The 19,702-nt window shown below is 40.7% G+C and overlaps 2 protein-coding genes across 2 annotated transcripts; both read right to left on the bottom strand.

Moving 5' to 3' along the window:
- Positions 1 to 537: 537 nt before the first annotated feature.
- Positions 538 to 4,348, bottom strand: LOC110181567 (protein mab-21-like). The gene is made up of 3 exons (XM_020949357.2): positions 3,025 to 4,348; positions 1,913 to 2,496; positions 538 to 1,857 (listed from the first exon to the last, which is right to left on the bottom strand). Exons 1-3 carry the CDS (start codon positions 3,225 to 3,227, stop codon positions 1,508 to 1,510), a joined length of 1,137 nt encoding a protein of 378 aa, XP_020805016.1. The 5' UTR covers positions 3,228 to 4,348; the 3' UTR covers positions 538 to 1,507.
- Positions 4,349 to 13,546: 9,198 nt separating this feature from the next.
- mab-21 (nucleotidyltransferase mab-21) lies at positions 13,547 to 19,293 on the bottom strand. Its single transcript, XM_020949356.2, has 2 exons — positions 18,089 to 19,293; positions 13,547 to 14,461 (listed from the first exon to the last, which is right to left on the bottom strand). The coding sequence occupies exons 1-2, from the start codon at positions 18,834 to 18,836 to the stop codon at positions 14,112 to 14,114; spliced, it is 1,098 nt and encodes a 365-aa protein (XP_020805015.1). The 5' UTR covers positions 18,837 to 19,293; the 3' UTR covers positions 13,547 to 14,111.
- Positions 19,294 to 19,702: the final 409 nt, after the last annotated feature.

The following is a 19,702-nucleotide window of genomic DNA, read 5'->3' as shown; positions in this document are numbered from 1 at the left end:
TAAATTGGAAATCATACAGCTAAACTTATAATATTTATTGATATTTTTATATGACAATTTTTGTGGAAAAATCAAAGGTTAAAAATCGCATAACTCGGCCAAAAAATCATTAATTTCAATTCGAAAAGCAGTCATATGCTAGTTTTTATAATGTTAATAAGTCTGCATACTCAGTTTGAAATGTCAAAAAATTCAAATTTTTGACAATTTTAATGATGTAACCCCTTTCCTTTTTTTCAAAAAATCCAAAATTTTAGAAAAAAATTGTTCTTGCCGAAGATAGCTATAAAGATTCCCCTGTTGATCCTGATGAAGAATATATATGATTTATGGGGTCGGAAATGATTCCTTTACTAAGTTTAAAGCTTCTGACTAGGTATTATATGTGTTCTCGAAGTTTGTTTGTTTTACATAGATTTTTGTTATTAAAACCTTAAAAACAACTTTTCTTTTCCAGATTTGCTGTTCTCAAGCCTGTTTTAAGAAGATAAGTATACACTTTGTTTAGCTTTTGAGAACACAATAAAAAACAATGGATTGCCTTTGGCTATGCTTGAATTTTATTAATATAATTATAAGTATTGTTATTATTTTCCATCCTGTTATTATATTTATTATTATCTCTCTTATTTTCATTATTATTCTGATGCATTTTCCCTTAAGCAATCTAGGATTATGTTGCACTTAAACCCAACTGTTAATAATCGCGGTAAATGTGAGGCCTCGCATAATAATAGACACCGACAATATACATATGTGTATAAATATATTGATAAGTATATATAAGTAGTAAAAAAAAAACAATGTAAAGTTGGACTTAAAACACTCAATGGAATCTCCCTCTTCCTATATCCTGTGTATATATCTATATATATTTTTTTGTGTTTCCCGCCTTCGGCTTTGATCTAGGATCTGCGAGCTGTGAAACAATCGTATACGTGGAGAGGTCCTCAACTCCTCTACATGTGTAAAAGGAGCCGCCTGGCCAAATGCTCTTTTTCCCTTTTCATTTCGATATTTTCCCCCTGCTTCCCTTCTGCACCGGGACCCTTGAAATTGTTCCATTGTTTCCAGACAAAGGATGCTCGTGCGTTATTAAAAACAATATTCGAGGGCTTAGCCATAATGCTTGGATGGGCAGGACAGGGAAGGAGCAGGAGCAGAGTCGAGTCATATGGGGAGTGTCCTTATCTCGCATCTCGGCATTAACACTTTGGCAAAAATAAACACAAGCACACATGCACACACTCTCTCTCAGGCTCTCTCTCTCGGACAGGACACAAAATGGCCGCCAAAGGACTCGAGGCCAGACACTCCCCCGCAAACCGGAAATGGATCGATTTTGGACCCCGCTCCCTATGTTTTCTTTAAAATTGTTTGAATTTAAAGATTTCTGAACTTAACATGTATGTATAAAAACCAATTAAAGTCTAATGTTTTCTATTAAAATGGCCAAGAAAATGTCCTAGTTTGAGCCTGCCCCCAATTCAGACCTCTATTCTCTCCCTTAGAGCTTTTCGAAGGCATTGGCATTGGTGAGCAACTCCCGGGTGAGACGCCACACCTGCTTGGCAGCCTGCTCCAAGGCCGATGGAGACTTGCCCTTGAACATATCCAATCCGGGCAGGAAGTAGTGCGGACAGCGGCGATACTGGAGGCAGGATATCAGCTGCAGGAAGATGCCATTGATCCTGTCCGCCACACAGCCCTCGTCCCACTCAAAGTCCCGCGGATGCTTCTCGCACTCGTACAGCAGCAGGTTCTTGAGATGATAGGCGCTGATGGGATTACCAGGCAGCTCCAAGTGCTTGTCCCGCAGGGTTTTCAGCATGCTCAGGCAGCGACGGCGACAGCCACCTGGAAGGATTTAGTTACAGTTACTATTTAAAGATCCTTAGATCCAGAAACCCACCTTGAAGCAATCGATTCTCTGCCTCAAAGAAGCTCAGCACCCAGGCATCGCCCTCCATGCTGGCAGCATTGCTGCTTCCACTATTATTATTATTATTATTGTTATTCTTGTTCTGCATCAGGATACTCTCCTTGGACAGCAAATCGAATCCCTCGGTCTTCACCTCTGCCACGATATTGGGATGTGGCCATGGCAGATGCGGCACTGGCCAGTGGGCAGCAGATCTTGGCCAGATCCCGGAGCACTTGAATGCCGGCGTTATCTGGACAATGAAGCGTTCCCTTATGCGCAGCTTCACCTCGGTGGTATCTCCAATCATCTTGACCATATCCCGATAGACACTCTTATCGCAGGCCTGCGCCACCAGGGTCTGGAAGCGGGCACGAATCTTTCGCGAGGATAAGTAACCGCTGGCTGTGATGAACTCCACCCACAGGGACATGGAACGTTTCCGCCCATCACTTAGCTTGAGGACAGCACAGCCCGGCAAGGTGCCATCGTCCACGAAATTAAAGACTCCCATCTGGTTCAGATAGAGCACAATCTCGAACTCATTGGGGGAGATCACCTCAACGCCCTCGAATCTGCGAAGAAGATAATATAGTTTCTGTATTCCTTTCAAGAGTGAAATGTTATGGATAAAATCAGGGAAAAATCACAGCTCTCTCTCTCTCTTATTGATTTCTGCGTAATTCCAGTCCACTATGACTGTCATCGCTTCCGATTTCTGCTCGGTCCAGTGACTACTCTTCACCCAACTCCATTCCACTCCACCTTCCACTCCAAGTCCAGTGGTATCGTTACAGGCAAAAGTGCAGCGTCAGTGTCTGTTAAGTGTCAAGTCATGCCCATCGGGGATTCCCCCAATTAAGACCAAGTGAAGGTGACTTTTATGGGTCTGCTCTCTGGAGTATACACATAGATATACTTAATAATGAAATAGGTAAATGTAGGAACGATTTAATTGAAATGCTGCTAATGTTTACTACCTTATTTATATTTTGCATAAGTTATAGATAGATATAAATATCTCCTCAATTTATAAATACTCATAACGTTTCCTTTGATTCCTCCCTAATTTCCATTATTTAAATATATATTTAACGCCTTACCTGCCATTGCACTCCACGAGGCTGGAGATGAAGCGCGGCTCCTGCAGTTCCACCTCCTTGAGAATGTCCTGGACAATCTTGCAGATCTCACGGATAGCCGTCGCTGTCTTGAACATCCGTGCCTGGACGCGTTCAGCACAATATCGATTCATTTGGTAAATCATCCGCGTCTGGGCGGCCATCATATCCGGCGGCACCAGCATTGCGAATGCTGTTCTTGCTCCTGCTCTAGGTCTTGCTCCTTTTCCTGCTCCTCCTGCTGCTCCTGCTCTATCTTGATGCTGCTGCTGCTCCTCCTCCTCCTCCTGTTGCTCCTGGTGCCCCTCCTGCTGCTATTCTAACTCCTATCTGGGATCTCCTTCTGCGGCGACACTGGGTCTGGCGGTCAACTACAAAGTCAAGAGCGGCGAGCCAATTATGCGAAATTCGGGAGCGGAGATGGAGCTGAAGCTGAAGCTGAAGCTGAAGTTGGAGCTGAGGAAGATCACCAGGGAGATCGCCCGATCGCGGACAGAACAAAGGAACAATTCAATTGTGAGTTACGGTGACAGGCGGAGCGGCAACAATGGGCACAAGTGGAGCACGACAAGAGCTCTCTGTTCTGTACTTGTGGATGTATCTTGCCCTGCGTGTATCTTCAGTTGTATATAGTATTTTAATGTATCTGTATCTGTATCTGTATCTGTGACTGTGACTGCAACTGCATCCGGCGGATTGCAGTCACTTGGCTCCTTTTGGGGAGCAACTCGTTTTTGACCGAATCTCTGGAATTAGCCGCAAACGGATGCGTTTAGCGAATGGCTTTCGTGTCGAATGGCTCCGCTCAGTGACCAGCTGCCATTTGGCGCGGATACCCACACCGATGTCCCGGGGTCCCGAATCCCAGAGAGTCCGATACCGAAACCGAAACCGAATCCGATACCGATTCGCACAAACGTCGCGCCTTCTTCTGGGTTTGGCGTTGTAAATCTCGCGGATATTTACAGCTTCGGCAGATAAAGATAAAGTGCAGTCTGTGTATCTGGCGAATCCGCCATTTCATGGAATTTTTTTACGCTGCAGCACAGATACGAGTGCAGATGCAGATACAGATACACAAGAGGCGGCGGCGGCGGCTCAGATACCGATACACAGATGCAGATACATGTCCGACTGTCACGTGACAGGCGTCTCTGTCTCGTGCCACGCATTCCAACGTCCAACGCTCAACGTCATCCCAAAATCGGAGAGTCCGACTCCAAAAAAATCGATGAGATACTCCCCGGTCCTCATATACCCCTTTGCATCCGCATCTGCTGGCTATCCGTATTTATATCTGCAAAAGCTTCGAAAAACCAGGGTGAAAAATGTACTGTGGCACGACCAAAAGATACCCTTTAATGATAAAGGTTTATTTAGAGATTTATATTCCTTTTAATCTATTTAATTAATTTATCATTTATTAACTCAAGTTTAAAATATTCACTGATATAATGGGGTTTTGTAGAATTAAAAGAAAAGTCAATATCTTATTAGTATCTGTATCTACATTTAGGAATTCTAGTGCCTTGAAAGCTTGCTTAGATACTTTCGTTTCTGTTTAGATACTTTAATTTTATGACTTATTACTAAATACTAAATTCCAAATACTAAATTGAAGTTAAGAATCAATCGGAATCGTTAGTAATTTTCATATTTACACCCCTGTTATTTAAACTTATAATATTAGGTATGAATTATTTAAACCTAAGGCACTTGAAACTTGTAAAAAATAATTAAACTTATTGCAAATATCTATCAAATCTTCTAAAATCTAAATAGACTTACCATTACGAGGTATTTCTAGCCGCAAAGTTTGCCTTTCAATAAGTATCTCTCGCTCGTATCTGTGCAAGCAATTGTATCTGCGTATCTGCATCTGTGTAGCCCGTGTATCTATCGCTCTCCCGCCGCATCGCGTTTGGGCATGTGTGTATCTGTGAGAGAGTGCTGGCCAAGCATTGGTTAAAGGTAGCTCCGCCCATTCTGTGGCCGTTCCGGTGCGGCGCTCTCTTTGAAGTGCCTTTTGCCGCGAACTCATACTACGCGCATGTGTGTGTGTGTATCTGTGTGTAAATTTAATTTGTTAAATACATTTCGGCCTGCCATCGCGTACGAGCTGTGTGCAATAATTTATCTGAAATGTGCACTCATTTAGCAAAGAGCAACCCTCGTCCATGTTCGCCGACGACAACGACGGCAACGGCGACGGCGATATCTTTATATCTCACGGATACACGGAGCACGGGCACAGGCACAGGCACAGGCACAGGCCCAGGCATATACACTTACACTCATAAATATGTCGCGTGGATTAATGTGCCCGCTGGCAATTTCTGACAGCCATCCACAGAGCCCAGTTCCTCGGTCTCCCTCCTTATGTATCTGTAAGTACGCCGCAGCACTGTGTATCTCAGCTCGGCTCAGCTAAAGTCTAGGGACTGGCGACTCGGATACGGATGCGGATGTGGCTGTGGATGCAGATGACTCATGACTCCTGACGGACAGTTGGACATTTAGCTAGATCAAAGCGGCCGTGGCCTCTTCCAATTAGACAAATCCCAGACGCTGTCACTAATTCAAATGGAGGCAAAAACACGAGCCAAACAGAATAGCAAACATTTCTGGCATTGTTTTCTCGCTTTGAAATGGGAAATGTCATCGTAAAGATATAGCTCTTAAGATACAATAGTTTAGAAAAGAATTATATATACAAATATAGGAAAAATTGTAACTATTTTGTAATATTTTGCAAGACTAAGCAAAAGTCTGTGGGTTAACTCAGAGCTCTCTTAACTATATGATGTTTTTAATATTTTCTTCAACACTTTATTCCTGAGTCTCCTGTAAATTTTCTAGTAACAAACCCCCTGCAGTTTTTCTAGAAAATCAGCTAATTTCCAATCATTTATATGAAATAAGCATATCATAGGGAATTAACCATAAAAAATCTCCTTAAAGTTAAGGGAAGGTTTCAAGTAAAAAGATAGAATGTGAATCTTAAGATATTATACCTCTTCTTAATACTAATATATAATCTAAGCACTAATTTATAAAATATATAACAATACCAATGCTTAACGACTACACCTCTTTGTAAATAGTATTTAGCATAAACTTTTGAAGTAATTTCCTGATTCTCCCCATCGCTTCTTATTGTATCTTTTCTTTCCTTGCCTACTGTGTATCTGTATCTGTTCTGTTCAGGCCTTTTGTTCGGTTTTCATTGACATCAATCAGTGGCAGTTTTTGGCCAGAGATCTAGCCGTATCTAAATAGTATTCAGCCCATTCCAAAAAGCCAATTTGTTGGCGACGTGAATCGAAGATGTCAGTTGAATTTTAATGGAGTTCAAATGAATGGGAATACGGAGATACTAACCATGGAGGATGAAGTCCAGCCAGGTGACACTTGGCTGATTTTTTGGCGCGGAACTGAGGGATTTCCACAAAAGATACCTAGTAAGAGAGGGTCACATTTCTGCATATAAAAGTAGAAGGGATTCAGCAGGATATCAGACTGGCATATGCCGTGTATACATATATATCTCTAAGATCTGTAGGAAAATTTGAATATAATTTATGTGCAATCGTCGCTTTTTTCTCGGTTGGCCGCCTCTCTCGGGGTCTCTTTTTGGAACCGATCGGATCGCTTCCATTTCCCCCAAAATGAAGAACGATCCATCCATCTAAACGTTTGTCACTTGCTGCCTTGTCGCCGGAACGTTTGTCTTCTTGCTGCTCCGCCAGCTCTGCTCCTTCGTTGTCGCGTCATCGTCGAGTGTGTTGTCCAACTGTCCACCATAGCCCACTCCCTGGCCCATGCCCATGCCCATCCTCGTCCCTTTGGCCAACCATCATCGGGATCGTTTATTTCCCAGCTACGTACATATATCAGGCTGTCCAGCTGAGTTGGATTCGTGGAAAACGCAAGAAAAAAGTAAGCTAGAGCGCGTCTTATAAGATCATGTATCTAGATCTAAGAACCTAAGGTAGAATCACCATACCCCTGTTTTGGGTATAGCCCAAGGTTCAGTCACCTTCAGTCCTAAATAATGAGCTTAAGAAATATTATATTGGATGGGTTTAGAAATATTTCATTATAAAGTACTGAACGTAACCTTTATAAACAACCCTTTATATACTCTCTCTAACTTGTAGATTTCAAGATTAGTATATGATCAAGTTTTTGATACAACTTTTCCTTACTTAGTAGTAGAATCCTGTAGAATATATAGACCCCAAAAAACACAAAGCTCTTGGAATTCCCAATCTATGCTGACATCGATACCAAGCCCCTTCCCTTACTCACATCCCAGAGGAAGACATCTGATGAATTAATAAGCAGACCGAGCTCAGTGCAACCTGGTGCAGTGCTAAGCGGATTTGCGTTTATGGCCATTAACCCGGGGACAGAATTGTGGAGATACCTTGAGGATGGGTTGGATACAAAGAAAGACGCCGGAGAGATCGAACTTTTTGCTGGCTTTCCTTGAAGGCAGACTTTTGACTACTTTATTGAATTATGACAGCGAACAAATCAGCGACACGATCCGCGATCCAAAATATATATCCAAGTGCATTGGAACTCGACGACATGTGTTCCGCCCGGATCTGATTCGAATATTAATTGGTTTGAATGCAACAATCTCTCGACGACAAGTGCAGCTTCGATGGAGACGAAGACGAAGACGAAGACCCACTGATGTCATTTTACTTAACATTAATTTCAAATAATATCATAATTTATCGTTACAACAAAGGGCTGGCTGGGCATTGGCCCTTGGATCTCGGACATTGATTCACATTTCAGACACGTAACCGGGAATCGATCTCAATTTCGTAGTTCAGATATCACGCGCACACAAAAACGAAGGAGAACTCTGTGGAGGATCGGTATCGATACTGGGTACTCCCCCGGCACTTGCGATGCCACGTTCCTTGGGCTTTCTGGTTCTGTTTGTTTTTGGTCAATATATGCGCAACGGCGGCCCTTTTCAAGATGCCCACGATCACGTTGACATTTCGCCTGGGCGCGGGAGTCGGATCCCAGTCGCTGTCCACAAAACCAGATCCTTCTACCAACCTCCTAATCCCCCTGCCCAACATGTTGACATGTCGCTGGCCATGATTGATTTAGGGCCGCTTTTTGTTTTCCACCGAAGTCCAGGCCATTTGAACCCATTGTTTTTGGCCCAGAAAATGGGCAGAGGAGGAGGAGGAGGAGGAGACTCTGCTTTGTGGTTCAATAACTGGCAACCGGGAATCAGTGTTGACTCTCTGACTCTGTCCCTGGTCTCTCATGTTAATTGATAGTTGGTTATAGCTGGGATTAGACGGTTTGATCGGTGAGTGTAATGCAGGCGATAGGGTTTCCGGGAAATTACCATCCATTTGAGGTATATGGAAGCTATATGATATGGATAGTTAGTATTTAATAGTTGAATATTTTTATACCCTTGCAGGGGGTTTTATAAGTATATAAGGTGAAGGAGTCATTTCCGACCCTATAAAGCATATATATTCTTGATCAGCATTAAAAACTGAATCGATCTAGTCATGTTTTAAAGAAACAAATTTTTGTCGATTTTTTTTCTCAAAAAATCGTCCTTAAAATCATCGTTTAAATTGTCAAAAATTGTCCAAATTTTAAATTTTTTATTGAGTATACAGATTTATTAACCTTCAAAAAACTAATACAGAGCAGCTTTCCGTTTTGAAATTGATGCTTTTTTGACTGAGTTATGGCTTTTTTTAAATTTTGATTTGTACAAAATTACACTACATAAAATTATTAACAAATATCACTTGAAAGAAAGCAAATATTTCAGGTCTTCTGGCTGCCAAGGACTTAACTTACAAAGTAGGGAACAATTAGAGCTATTACAAATATACTATTTAATTATTATTGCACTTATTTAACACTCCTTGTCATTGAATATTTATACTTGCTGCACTCCTACAATACAAAAGTAAAAGATATCAATTTATATTATTTATAGATTCTTAGCTCACATACCAATTGATGATAGATTCTTTCATTCAATGCAAGGCAAAGGAACCCCATCTCAAGGTCTCCCCCCAATCTATCACCTGTAAATGTAAAAATACCTGGTTCAGGTGAAATTTAGCAGCAGCCAAAAACAAAAAAGGATTTCAGCGACAAGGAGGAGGAGCTGCAGTCGAAGTCAGAGTTGGAGTTGGAGTCCAGTCCCTGTTCCAGGTTCCAGGTTCCAGGGGAGGCTGCCTTGAGGCGCTGCCTCTCCCTCCACCTCCCTTGAACGTATTAAATTAATATTTACTTTTTGTCAAAAGGCTATAATCAAGCACGCTGGCGATGACAGGCTAAGAGGCTCTAATTACAGCTTGTTACCTTGATGCAGCGGCCACACAGGTCGTGGCTCACTTCGCTTCACCTTGGCCTCGGACTGGGCCTGGGTCTGGATCTCGCTCTGGATGTGGATGTGGATTGGAAACAGGAACGGGTTGGGCATGGAGCTGGGTATGTGCATGTGGCCAGTGCAGATGTGGACTTAGAAGCGGTTACCTTGGGCCTGGCAGGGGGAACTGCAGCGTCCGCGTCCGTCTTCCGTTTATGCTAAGTGGCTAGCGCCGTCGGTTGGCCACATCCTCATCCTCGTCGTCGTCCTCGTCCTCCTTCTGCTGCTCCTTCTCTTGTCCTGCCTCTACCCTCCTTTTCCTTTAACCCAAAAAAATACTCGCGTGATCTTGGCAACAGAAAACACTACAAAAAATGTTTTTCAAAGGTTAAATATTATAAGAAATGAGCTGGAACATATATCTTTCAGAGAAACGGATGTTAAATGTAGAGTTGATCAGTAAGTATCTTTCAACAGTAAGTTAATATGAACAGTGAGTAACGATGATCAGTAATTGACAATGATCAGTAAGTATCAATGAACATTAAGTAACTATGAGCAATAAGTAACTATAAACAGTAAGTATCTATGAGCAATTAGTAACTATAAACAGTAAGTATCTATGAGCAATTAGTAACTATGATCAGTAATTAACTCTGAACAGTAAATATCTATGACCAGTAAGTAATTATGATCAGTAAGTATCTATGACTAGTAAGTATCTATGACCAGTACGTATCTATCACCAGTAATTATCTTTGAGCACTAATAAACAATGACTTGCAACTTTTGTAACACAACACATACCCGAGACTTGGCCGGCAGCAGTCACTTCGTTCCGGGGATGTTAGAACAAGTTGGGAATCATAAACACAGATGTGCAAGATGTGTTTTGGCACACAATTCAAGCTTTTTGAATTAAACTATGGAGTTATTCTTCTATATAATTTTACAAATATATAAATCGGAGCATGGCGAATCAGTGGACTATATATATACATATATATAGCCGACATAGGAACAATCGGACGATTTATAGAACTATGATCAGTAATTAGCTATGATAAGTAATTAACTATGACCAATAAGTAACTATGATCAATGACAGTAATTAACTTTGACCAGGAAGTATCTATGACTTAGTTATGATATTTTTAAACTTAGTTAAACAAACAATTTTCATATAAAATATAAATAAATATCGACTAAAAAATTGATTATAATTTTAGTTTTAAGCTTGTAACCATGTGAAGGAGTCATTTCCGACCCTATAAATCATATATTTTCTTGATCAGGATCAACAGGGGAATCTTTCTAACTATCTCCGGGAGAAAAAATAATTTTTCAAAAATTGGCAAAAATTTGAATTTTTTTACATTTTAAACTGCAGTATGCAGATTTATTAATCTTATAAAAACTAGCATAGGACAGCTTTCCGAATTGAAATTAATGCATTTTTGGCTTAGTTATATAGTTTTTAAAATTTGATTTGTTGAAAAATTTGTCATATAAATATTGATTATAAGAATGTGAAGCTTAGTTATGATCAATATCCAATTCAATCCTCTAACTTTGGCTTTCCGAAGTTAGGTTCCTTTCTTAATATATAATAGTTAATTTTATTTTGAAGTAGAATCTTTCCTTTTCCCAGTGTACTCACCAGCTTATTCCCTGCTGCAGCCTATTTGAGGGTTTAATGCACTGCCTCCTTGGCCTCAGTCTCCATCTCCTGCTGCTCCCTGTTACTCCCTGATCCTCCAGCCTGATCCCTGCTCCTCCTGCTCCTGATCCTCCCTGCCTTTAGTTTGATTGAAGCCAGCAAATTAAAATCCCCTGCCAGGTTTTTGCTCGCCAGAGATCTCCCTCCATCTCCAACTCCATCTCCTCCTCAAACGATCTCCATTCACTCCGGCGGTGGTGGTGGCATTCCAAATGCAATTCTCACGATTTGGCAGCCATTTGTGTACCTCAAGCCTCATCATCTCCTTGTAAGCTGCTCATTTGGCCTCATGGCACAGATGCTGCTCCCCGGTCAAATTAACCATTTAAATAAAACATTTGTTTTGATTTGCCCAGCAAAAAAGGAGCTGGGCAGGAAGGAGGATCTGAATGTTGGAGCTGAAGCTGGATGAGGGATGCCAACAAGCTGGCTGACAGGCGTGCGGAAATCACAACCAATTTGAAAGCAAAAGGGAATAAAACCAGACTTTATTGCACATATATTTATATATAAATATATATATACTCTCCAGGTGTATTTTTCAGATTTGTCACGCAAGCGGCTCTTCCCTTACATTATTTTTTTACTGAGAGAAGCGAGTAATTAACTACAAAATTACCATTAATACCAGAGACTTGTTTACCTCATATTTACTTATCTTTATTTTTAATGTATCAAACATAAAAGCAAGCTTACAAGTTCCCTCTTTAAAGACAAAGATCAACAAAGTATAAACACTTAAAAAATCCTTTGTGATAAAATGTTCTTTAATTATTTCAAGTGAGTGGTGGGGGCATAACAAATTGTGTGTTTAAAATGTGATTATGAGATGTTCATAAAATTTGCTTTTTGCGGCCATTAAAATGAATATAAATTGCATGGAAATGGAAATGGAATTCAGTACGGCGAGTTCAGGAAGGTGGAATGGAATGGGAATGGCGGCTAGAACCGATTGCCCAAATTATCATTTATTAATTATGGTTTAATTTGTGTGGGAAGGCGGCGGATCAAAAATTAAATAAACAAAAAGAAGACAGACAAGCAGAATACAAAAAACCAGAACAAAAACAAATAATAAATTCGGAACCAGGCACATTAAAATGCAAATCAAAGCCAATAAAGCACAACTCATTAAAGGCGCAACTAGGCGGTTAACAACCCGATTGATTCGGGCCAAAAAGAAAAAAAGATGAAATAATAATAATAAAATCAATTCGAATCGAATTTCAACTGAATAATCGTGGCAATCCGAAAACCACATAAATGGTCAAAAAACCAAGACACCGCCCACGTGCTTGAGTTAGATACATATTATCAGAGCTATTTCAACTTTAGTTGAAGTTAAAATATATCTTTGTTCTGGTTAAAAATTGACCTGGAATTTTTAGTAATACTTCTCTCAAATGTTTAAGATTTATATCCATATTTGCAGCCTTGAAATTAAGCCATTACTTCCTATAGATATTTATTATAATTACTACTTGTATTACTTTGAAGATGATATACTTTTCGGAAGTATATTAACCTTAAAATAGTCAACACTGTGACCTGTGAATCAGGGTTTGGGTCACTCGTGTTATAAGTTATATTATTTTATAATTAAAATTAAATCTTTAACTTAATTTAGTTAATACGGTTCCAGGGTATTCCCTGGTGCGTCTATCCTCTTCCCCATCCCACTTGAACTCATCTCGTGTCCATGTCTCTGCAATTGTCATTTTCTGTTTAATTTACAACTATAAAATACAAAAGCCGCACTGTCATAAATCACAGAGACCACACTAATGTATAAATTACGGCCAAAAAATAATGCAAAAAGACCGCAAATTAAAATAATAAAACACACAAGAAGTAACATCAGAAACATAGCACGCACGCACACGGAGTTAAATTATTTAATTTATGAATGACATAAAGTTTAATTTGAATGCTTGAAACCGAAACCAAAAAGCGACACGTGATCGAAATACTATATAATCGATCGATACTGAAGATATCGGTGGGTTAGCATTTACCTCTGCAAAAACACAAATTGTGGCCACTTTATGGGGATTGTTAGCTGTCCGCGGAATCGCTGTTAATTCGCAATTAAAATGCGCCGCATGTCAGTCCAACCGGCGAGCCAAATGTCATTCGTTGACATTTTTCCCCTCCAATCGAAGTCTATCAATATATTTATATATATTGTATTTATATATATATATAGAGGCGGTGTGACATCAAAGGGCCGGCAGAAATGATGGACAGAAGAGAGGCTACCTTTGAGCAGACTCTGACAGATATTCGCAAATAACAGCCACTATATACGGTCATAATAGAGAAGTATTGAGTATTTTTAACTATATACAATTACTTATACTTACTTTTACATTTTAACACAACCAATAACATTAAAAGATGCTAAATTCAATGAAAAACTTACGTTTTATTGACTAAACTCACAAAGAAGAAGGCAAAAACATAGAATAAATAATTTAGAACCAATCAGGGAAATATTCCTCAATCAGTTTCCTTGGACTTAGATCTAATTTTGCTAATTTTGCTCTCGCAAATGGACCAAAAAAATTGTTGTAAAAAAAAGATGTATATTACGTATACGTAATTTGTAACTCCTTTTCGCTCTTCATTGTGCGTTATGCAATCTAAATTGGGCAGCACTGGGCTCTATAGGCTAATAGGTAGGCTCTAATTATAGGAAACTCTGTAAGCGGCGTATACTTTTCGAAAGCACCTAAACTTAAGTTACGATCTAGCGAAATATCAAATAGTATTTGGGTTGCAATTTCACTGCTCCAGCTCCTCCTCCGACTCCTCCTCTGATCCGATCTGCGCTCCTCCAACTGCGTCTCAAAGAGACCCAGAAAACCCTAAGACAAAAAAAAAAAGACTAACCACACAAAAAAAAGGCAACTTAAAGGCAAACCCCCCGTGCCACAGATCGTTCAAGGCAAAAGGACTCCATCCGTGGTCCTACAGCTCCTCCAGACAACGGACATTGGTCAGCATGATCCTCGTCAGTCGCCAGACCTGCTTGGCGGCGTTCTCCAGGGCACCCGGTGACTTGCCCTTGAACAGATCCATATTGGGCAGGAAGTAGTGCGGACAGCGGCGGCACTGCAGGCACGAGATCAGCTGCAGGAAGATCCCATTGATGCGATCCGCGATGCAGTTCTCCTCCCACTCCATCTCGCGGGGATGCTTCTCGCATTCGTAGAGGAGCAGGGTCTTCAGATGATACGATGTCACCGGATTGCCAGGCAGATCCAGGTGACGATCTCGCAGGGTCTTCAGGATGCTCAGGCAGCGGCGGCGACTAGCTCCTGGAATTGAGAATTGAGGAAAATGGGAAATGAGTGCCTTTTGTTCAAGATAGATAATTATATTGTGATATTGTGATTTAGAGGAACTTATTTATGGAGTTTAAGGAATATCGAATTATTTTATGTTATGATGGGGTTTACTTTTTGATTTTCTAATCAAATACTAAATTTTATATCATTTCGTTAGGTTCTCTTGGAAATATTTCTTATATGGAGTCTCCAAAGAACAAAGCAATAGTTTTTTACCTTTAAAGAGAGCTATCTTTTAAATTAATAAATTTACTATATGGATCCTTATATCTGTAGAAATAATATACTAATCTTAAGAGGAATTATATGTATACAAATATATATATAAATCTTATCAAACCGCAGTAGAATATATATTTTATAAATTACTTCAAAAGGATATCAAGTTTGTTGTTCAAATTCTATACATTTCCCAGTGATCAATACATCAATTTGTTTTCCACCTGTATTGAAGTGAAATGATATTGACAGAACTATATAGTTTCGTTCATTCTTTGTCATATAAGTAAACATTAACTGATCGATGGGTTCGGTCATTAGTACTCTATCTATCTCAAGTGCATCGCTCTCTAAATGTTTTGGTAAGTGTTTTGGGCCTTTCAACTGACTCATCCAATAAACAGACTAAAGCCTTTTACAGATCAAAGATATACTAGGTTTCCAATTAATTGACATTGATTAAATATATATATCAGGCTCTTTAATATATTTTTAATCATTTAAATGAAATTTTAGGCATGCCAAGTCCTTTAAAAAAAGGTTCTAGGAATGTATCTATCGAAGAAATCACTGAAAATATAATGAATTAACATATGCAATTATAGTATATATGCATATTCCAAGGAGATATAGCTGATACCTGTTTCTGATCTAAGGGTTTTACTTACTATCATTAAATTTATATCTTTATTAACTTGTTTTAAGAACTTAAGAACCCCTTTTATACCCAGCTGTAACCTTTTTTCTGGCTCGACTTTGATTGATCAACCATTTGTGTGCTGGAGTACTTATGATTTGGGTTTCAATCTCTCTCCTCCAAAGCGCTCTACACACATATGTATATGTCCGGTCGATCCGATTCCTAATTTATTACGTCCAAGTGCCTTTGGAGCACATAAATCATGGCTACGTTGGCACGGTGTCACGGCAGGCTAATCTCTTCGGCTCCGGGACCGATAATCAAGTCTAGTTGCTGCTCCACACACATTTCGGCTAATCAATATTGAACGATATTGCCACAATATTGGCACTGCGAAACGGGGTACTCCATGTCCATGTCCATGTCCATGTCAAGTGGGAGGACGGTTAAGTTGGGGCAAGTGACAGTGCTAATTATAACCCACGAATGCGATATGGATATCCATATTCCCTTTGAGACAAAGCGAGGAAAGTTAATCAGAGTCTCTTTCTCTGGCATTAAATGAAATGACAAAACACGCGGGGGAACATTCATGGGGATCAATATCGATCGGCAATCGGAATTTGAGATCGTTGTCAGGGCCTTAGAATTGATTTTGATTTCGACTTGGTTTCGGTTTCTGGCATCTGTCTCCAACTCAGAGTCTGACTTGGTTTTTGGCTTAATTTTCATGTTGTGTTTTGTTTTTAGCTCTCATCTTTCTTCATCTCTTAGCTTTTGCTGTTCTTTCTTCTGTGTTGCTTTCCTTCTTTCTACGTATCCCTCCTCTCTTATTTACTTGGGTTGCTTTCTGTCTGTGTGTCATCTCATGGCTGGGCCCCTCTGTTGTTTTATTTATTTGTTGACTTTATCTAATCGCCGAGATTTAAAATATTTATAAAATCGTTTAGAAATTTATTTATGGCCCAGCCATTGGCATTGTTCATGTGGAAACCCGTTTTCCGTTGGCCATACGAACCGACCAACTAACAGTCTACCGGCTGAAACTGAAACTTGGGGACCTGAGGGACTGTGACTACCGCGGGACTGCGCTCCGCTTATCTCTCGGGGATCAGCAGATTTGAGTGCGTTGTCGCGACCAAAAAGGAAAAGAATATATACAAAAAATCAGAGAACTAAAAACTGGTAACGGAGAACCCAGAATGGAGTATGGAGCATGGGGCATGGAGCACCTACAGACCCAACCCGGAGTCTCGGGTTTGGAGCAAGTAACCCCCCCAAGTGATCGAACGCCAGATTTATGATCGTAGCCAGCCGGGCGTCACTGGCTCGTATCTCATATCATATCGGGAACCGATAATCGGATGTCTCGTTGGGCAGTCGTCGACTCCAGTAACCCCCGATCACCAATCACCAATCAGTAATCATCGATCGCAAGTGATGCCTCTTATCGCATTGACTAATTGAATCTGCAATGCTGCATGTTTTACACCAAACTATGCAAATTATGAGAGGCAGAGCATTAGGGAAGAGTTCTTGTCAATGATAGATAGGGTTATATTCCCTATAAATCTTAGTATATCATACCAGTAATATCACAACTTTTTACTGATCATATACTATTAATATCTGAATCTAACTGAAAGCATCCCTTTATACAAATACATATACTTTATATCATCTATAATAACTATAAGCAACTTTAGTTATATCAAAAACCCAATCCCATAGTTTGTAGATACTTCAGAAACCTCAAAACAGCTACTTGATATATATTTTATATATATTTATGCCACAAAAGGGAATTTCCATCAAGCGCAATCATTATTCTTTCATTCAAGATCTAGCTTAAAGATCTCTGAAAATTTATACGGCGTTCCCCCGACTGGCGTTTAATTTACAACCAATTACGGGCGTATCGAGACCAAGTCGCTGATTTGATGGGAATAAATCAATTCAATTTAAGTGTGTCACTGATTACTGATTTGGGGGGGAATACTACGTAAACATGCCCAAAATACGGGAGCTACTCATTTGGCACTGGGAAAAATACCTATTATATCGAAAAGTTATAAATAGTTATTAAATAACTACATAATTTTATAATAATTATAGTTATAATGCTATAAGACCTGACCTTTTCCTACGTCTGGATTATTAAATATAATTGATGATGATTAGAAATTATTTCAATTATTGGCTACTAAGTATGTGCAATAGAATCGATTAACACATAGTTGTTCTAATAATTATACCACTAATGAGAACTCTCTTTTAAATTAATTTGAATTATTTCATTTACTGGATACTATATGAAATAGATTAATTGAAACCGAAACTTATAATAAGAACAGTTCTTGAAAAGCTTTAGCTCCATTCTAAAGGGCTGTAAAATTATATAGTAAATACTTTAAATCTTCTTAGAACTCTCTCAGCTGTAGATTTATATTCATTTAAAGTTCTGAAGGTAAATATAATATCTCATATTTAAATCTTAATATCATGTATAAGCTTTATCAGATGCTTTCCTCCAAGAACTGCATCTTCTGACAATCGATATGCAAATGTTTAGGGGATTCTATGAATATACCACCTCAAACCCCAATAGAACACAGTACTTTATATAATCCAAGTTATAGTCTATCCCCTATATCGTTATAACCCATATATTCCTTAGATTTTACTCAACTTCCCCAAACAAAAACACCTGACAAATGCCGACGGCAAATGGAACTCACCTTGCAGCAGCCGGTTCTCGGCATCGGTGAAGCTCAGCACCCAGGCGTCACCTTCCATGGCCGAATTCTTGCCCTGCAGGGCGATGCACTCCTTGGACAGCATATCGAATCCCTCGGTCTTGACCTCCGCCACGATATTGGGATGCGGCCAGGGTATGCCGGGCAGGGGCCAGTGGGAGGCAGAGCGCGGCCAGAGGCCGGCACACTTGAAGGCGGGCGTGATCTGGACAATGATGCGCTCCCGGATGCGCAGCTTCACCTCCGTGGTGTCGGCAATCATCTTGACGATGTCCCGATAGGCGCACTTGTCGCACGCCTGCGCCACCAGGGTCTGGAAGCGGGAGCGGATCTTCCTGGCCGACAAGTAACCGCTGGCCGTGATGAACTCCACCCACAGGGACATGGAACGCTTCCGCCCGTCGCTCAGCTTGAGCACAGCACAGCCCGGCAAGGTGCCATCGTCCACGAAATTGAGGACGCCCATCTGGTTGAGGTAGATGATGATCTCGAATTCCGTGGGCGAGATGACCTCGAGGCCCTCGAACCGGCCATTGTAGTCGTTCAGCGAGGAGATGAAGCGCGGCTCCTGCACTTCCACCTCCTTGAGCACATCCTGGACGATGCGGCAGACCTCCTGGATCTGCTTATGGATCTGCGCCTTGCGCACCTGGACCCGGTCCGCACAATACTTGTTCATCTGGTAAACCATCTTGGACTGGGCCGCGATCATGTCCGACGGCACAAGCATGGTTCTCCCGAGTGTCCCGATACCCAATCCCGATCCCGGCGGCGGCGGCAACTGCTGCTGCTGCTGGTCCTCCTCCTAGGGCTTAGTCTCTGCTGGCTGGATAACTGCTCTTTGCACTCATTACCTGGGGTCACACATGGGGGTCACCACAGCACACACACACACACGTACGCACACAACAAAAAAGAATCCAAGCGAGAGGGGGCAGACCAAGGAACGAACAAACGACGGACGGCACTTGGCTTTGAATTTCCAACTTTAAGCTTAACTTTTGGCGCTTTTCTTGGCTTTTCACGTTTATGGGATTTTTCTTGATGTTCTCTCCGCTGCTCTCTATCAACTTTTCCCTTTTGCGGTGTCTTTTCGCGCCGTCAACTGAACATTGACTGATTCCGCATGGCGTTCGCACCACAAGAAAAGTGTCTCTGCCGCCGCCGCCGCCTCCTCTGCCGCGGTTGGCTTCGCTGCTAGCTGCTGGCTCCAACTGGCTTGTGCGAGTGAGACAGCCCTCGCCATGCGCTCTGGGCCAACTGGTGTGCTCTCGCTCTCACTCGCGCCCCCAAAGCAATCATGGCTGGAGCTGCTCTCTCACCTTTCGCCGGGTTACTGGGCTCTCTCTCATGCCATACACTCACACAAATACTGGAGCTACTACTTAATTTAAATTTTATTTTAAATATAAATATTATAAAAATAATAAATATCCAATGTTTATTGAATGTATTTTTAAGAAGATGATGTATGTGTAATGCCTGTAATGGCCTCAAGTGGTTACATTTAAGGCTACAAGCTCGAATATTATGACTTTAAGAGTAGCCTCACATATAGAGTTAATATAAATTACAGTTAATATTTATTAAAAATAT

This window comes from Drosophila serrata, unplaced genomic scaffold (assembly GCF_035046125.1).
Source record: "Drosophila serrata isolate PLE 108 unplaced genomic scaffold, ASM3504612v1 contig_276, whole genome shotgun sequence".
Lineage (NCBI taxonomy): Eukaryota > Metazoa > Arthropoda > Insecta > Diptera > Drosophilidae > Drosophila > Drosophila serrata.
This window is presented reverse-complemented; position numbering and strand designations above follow the sequence as displayed.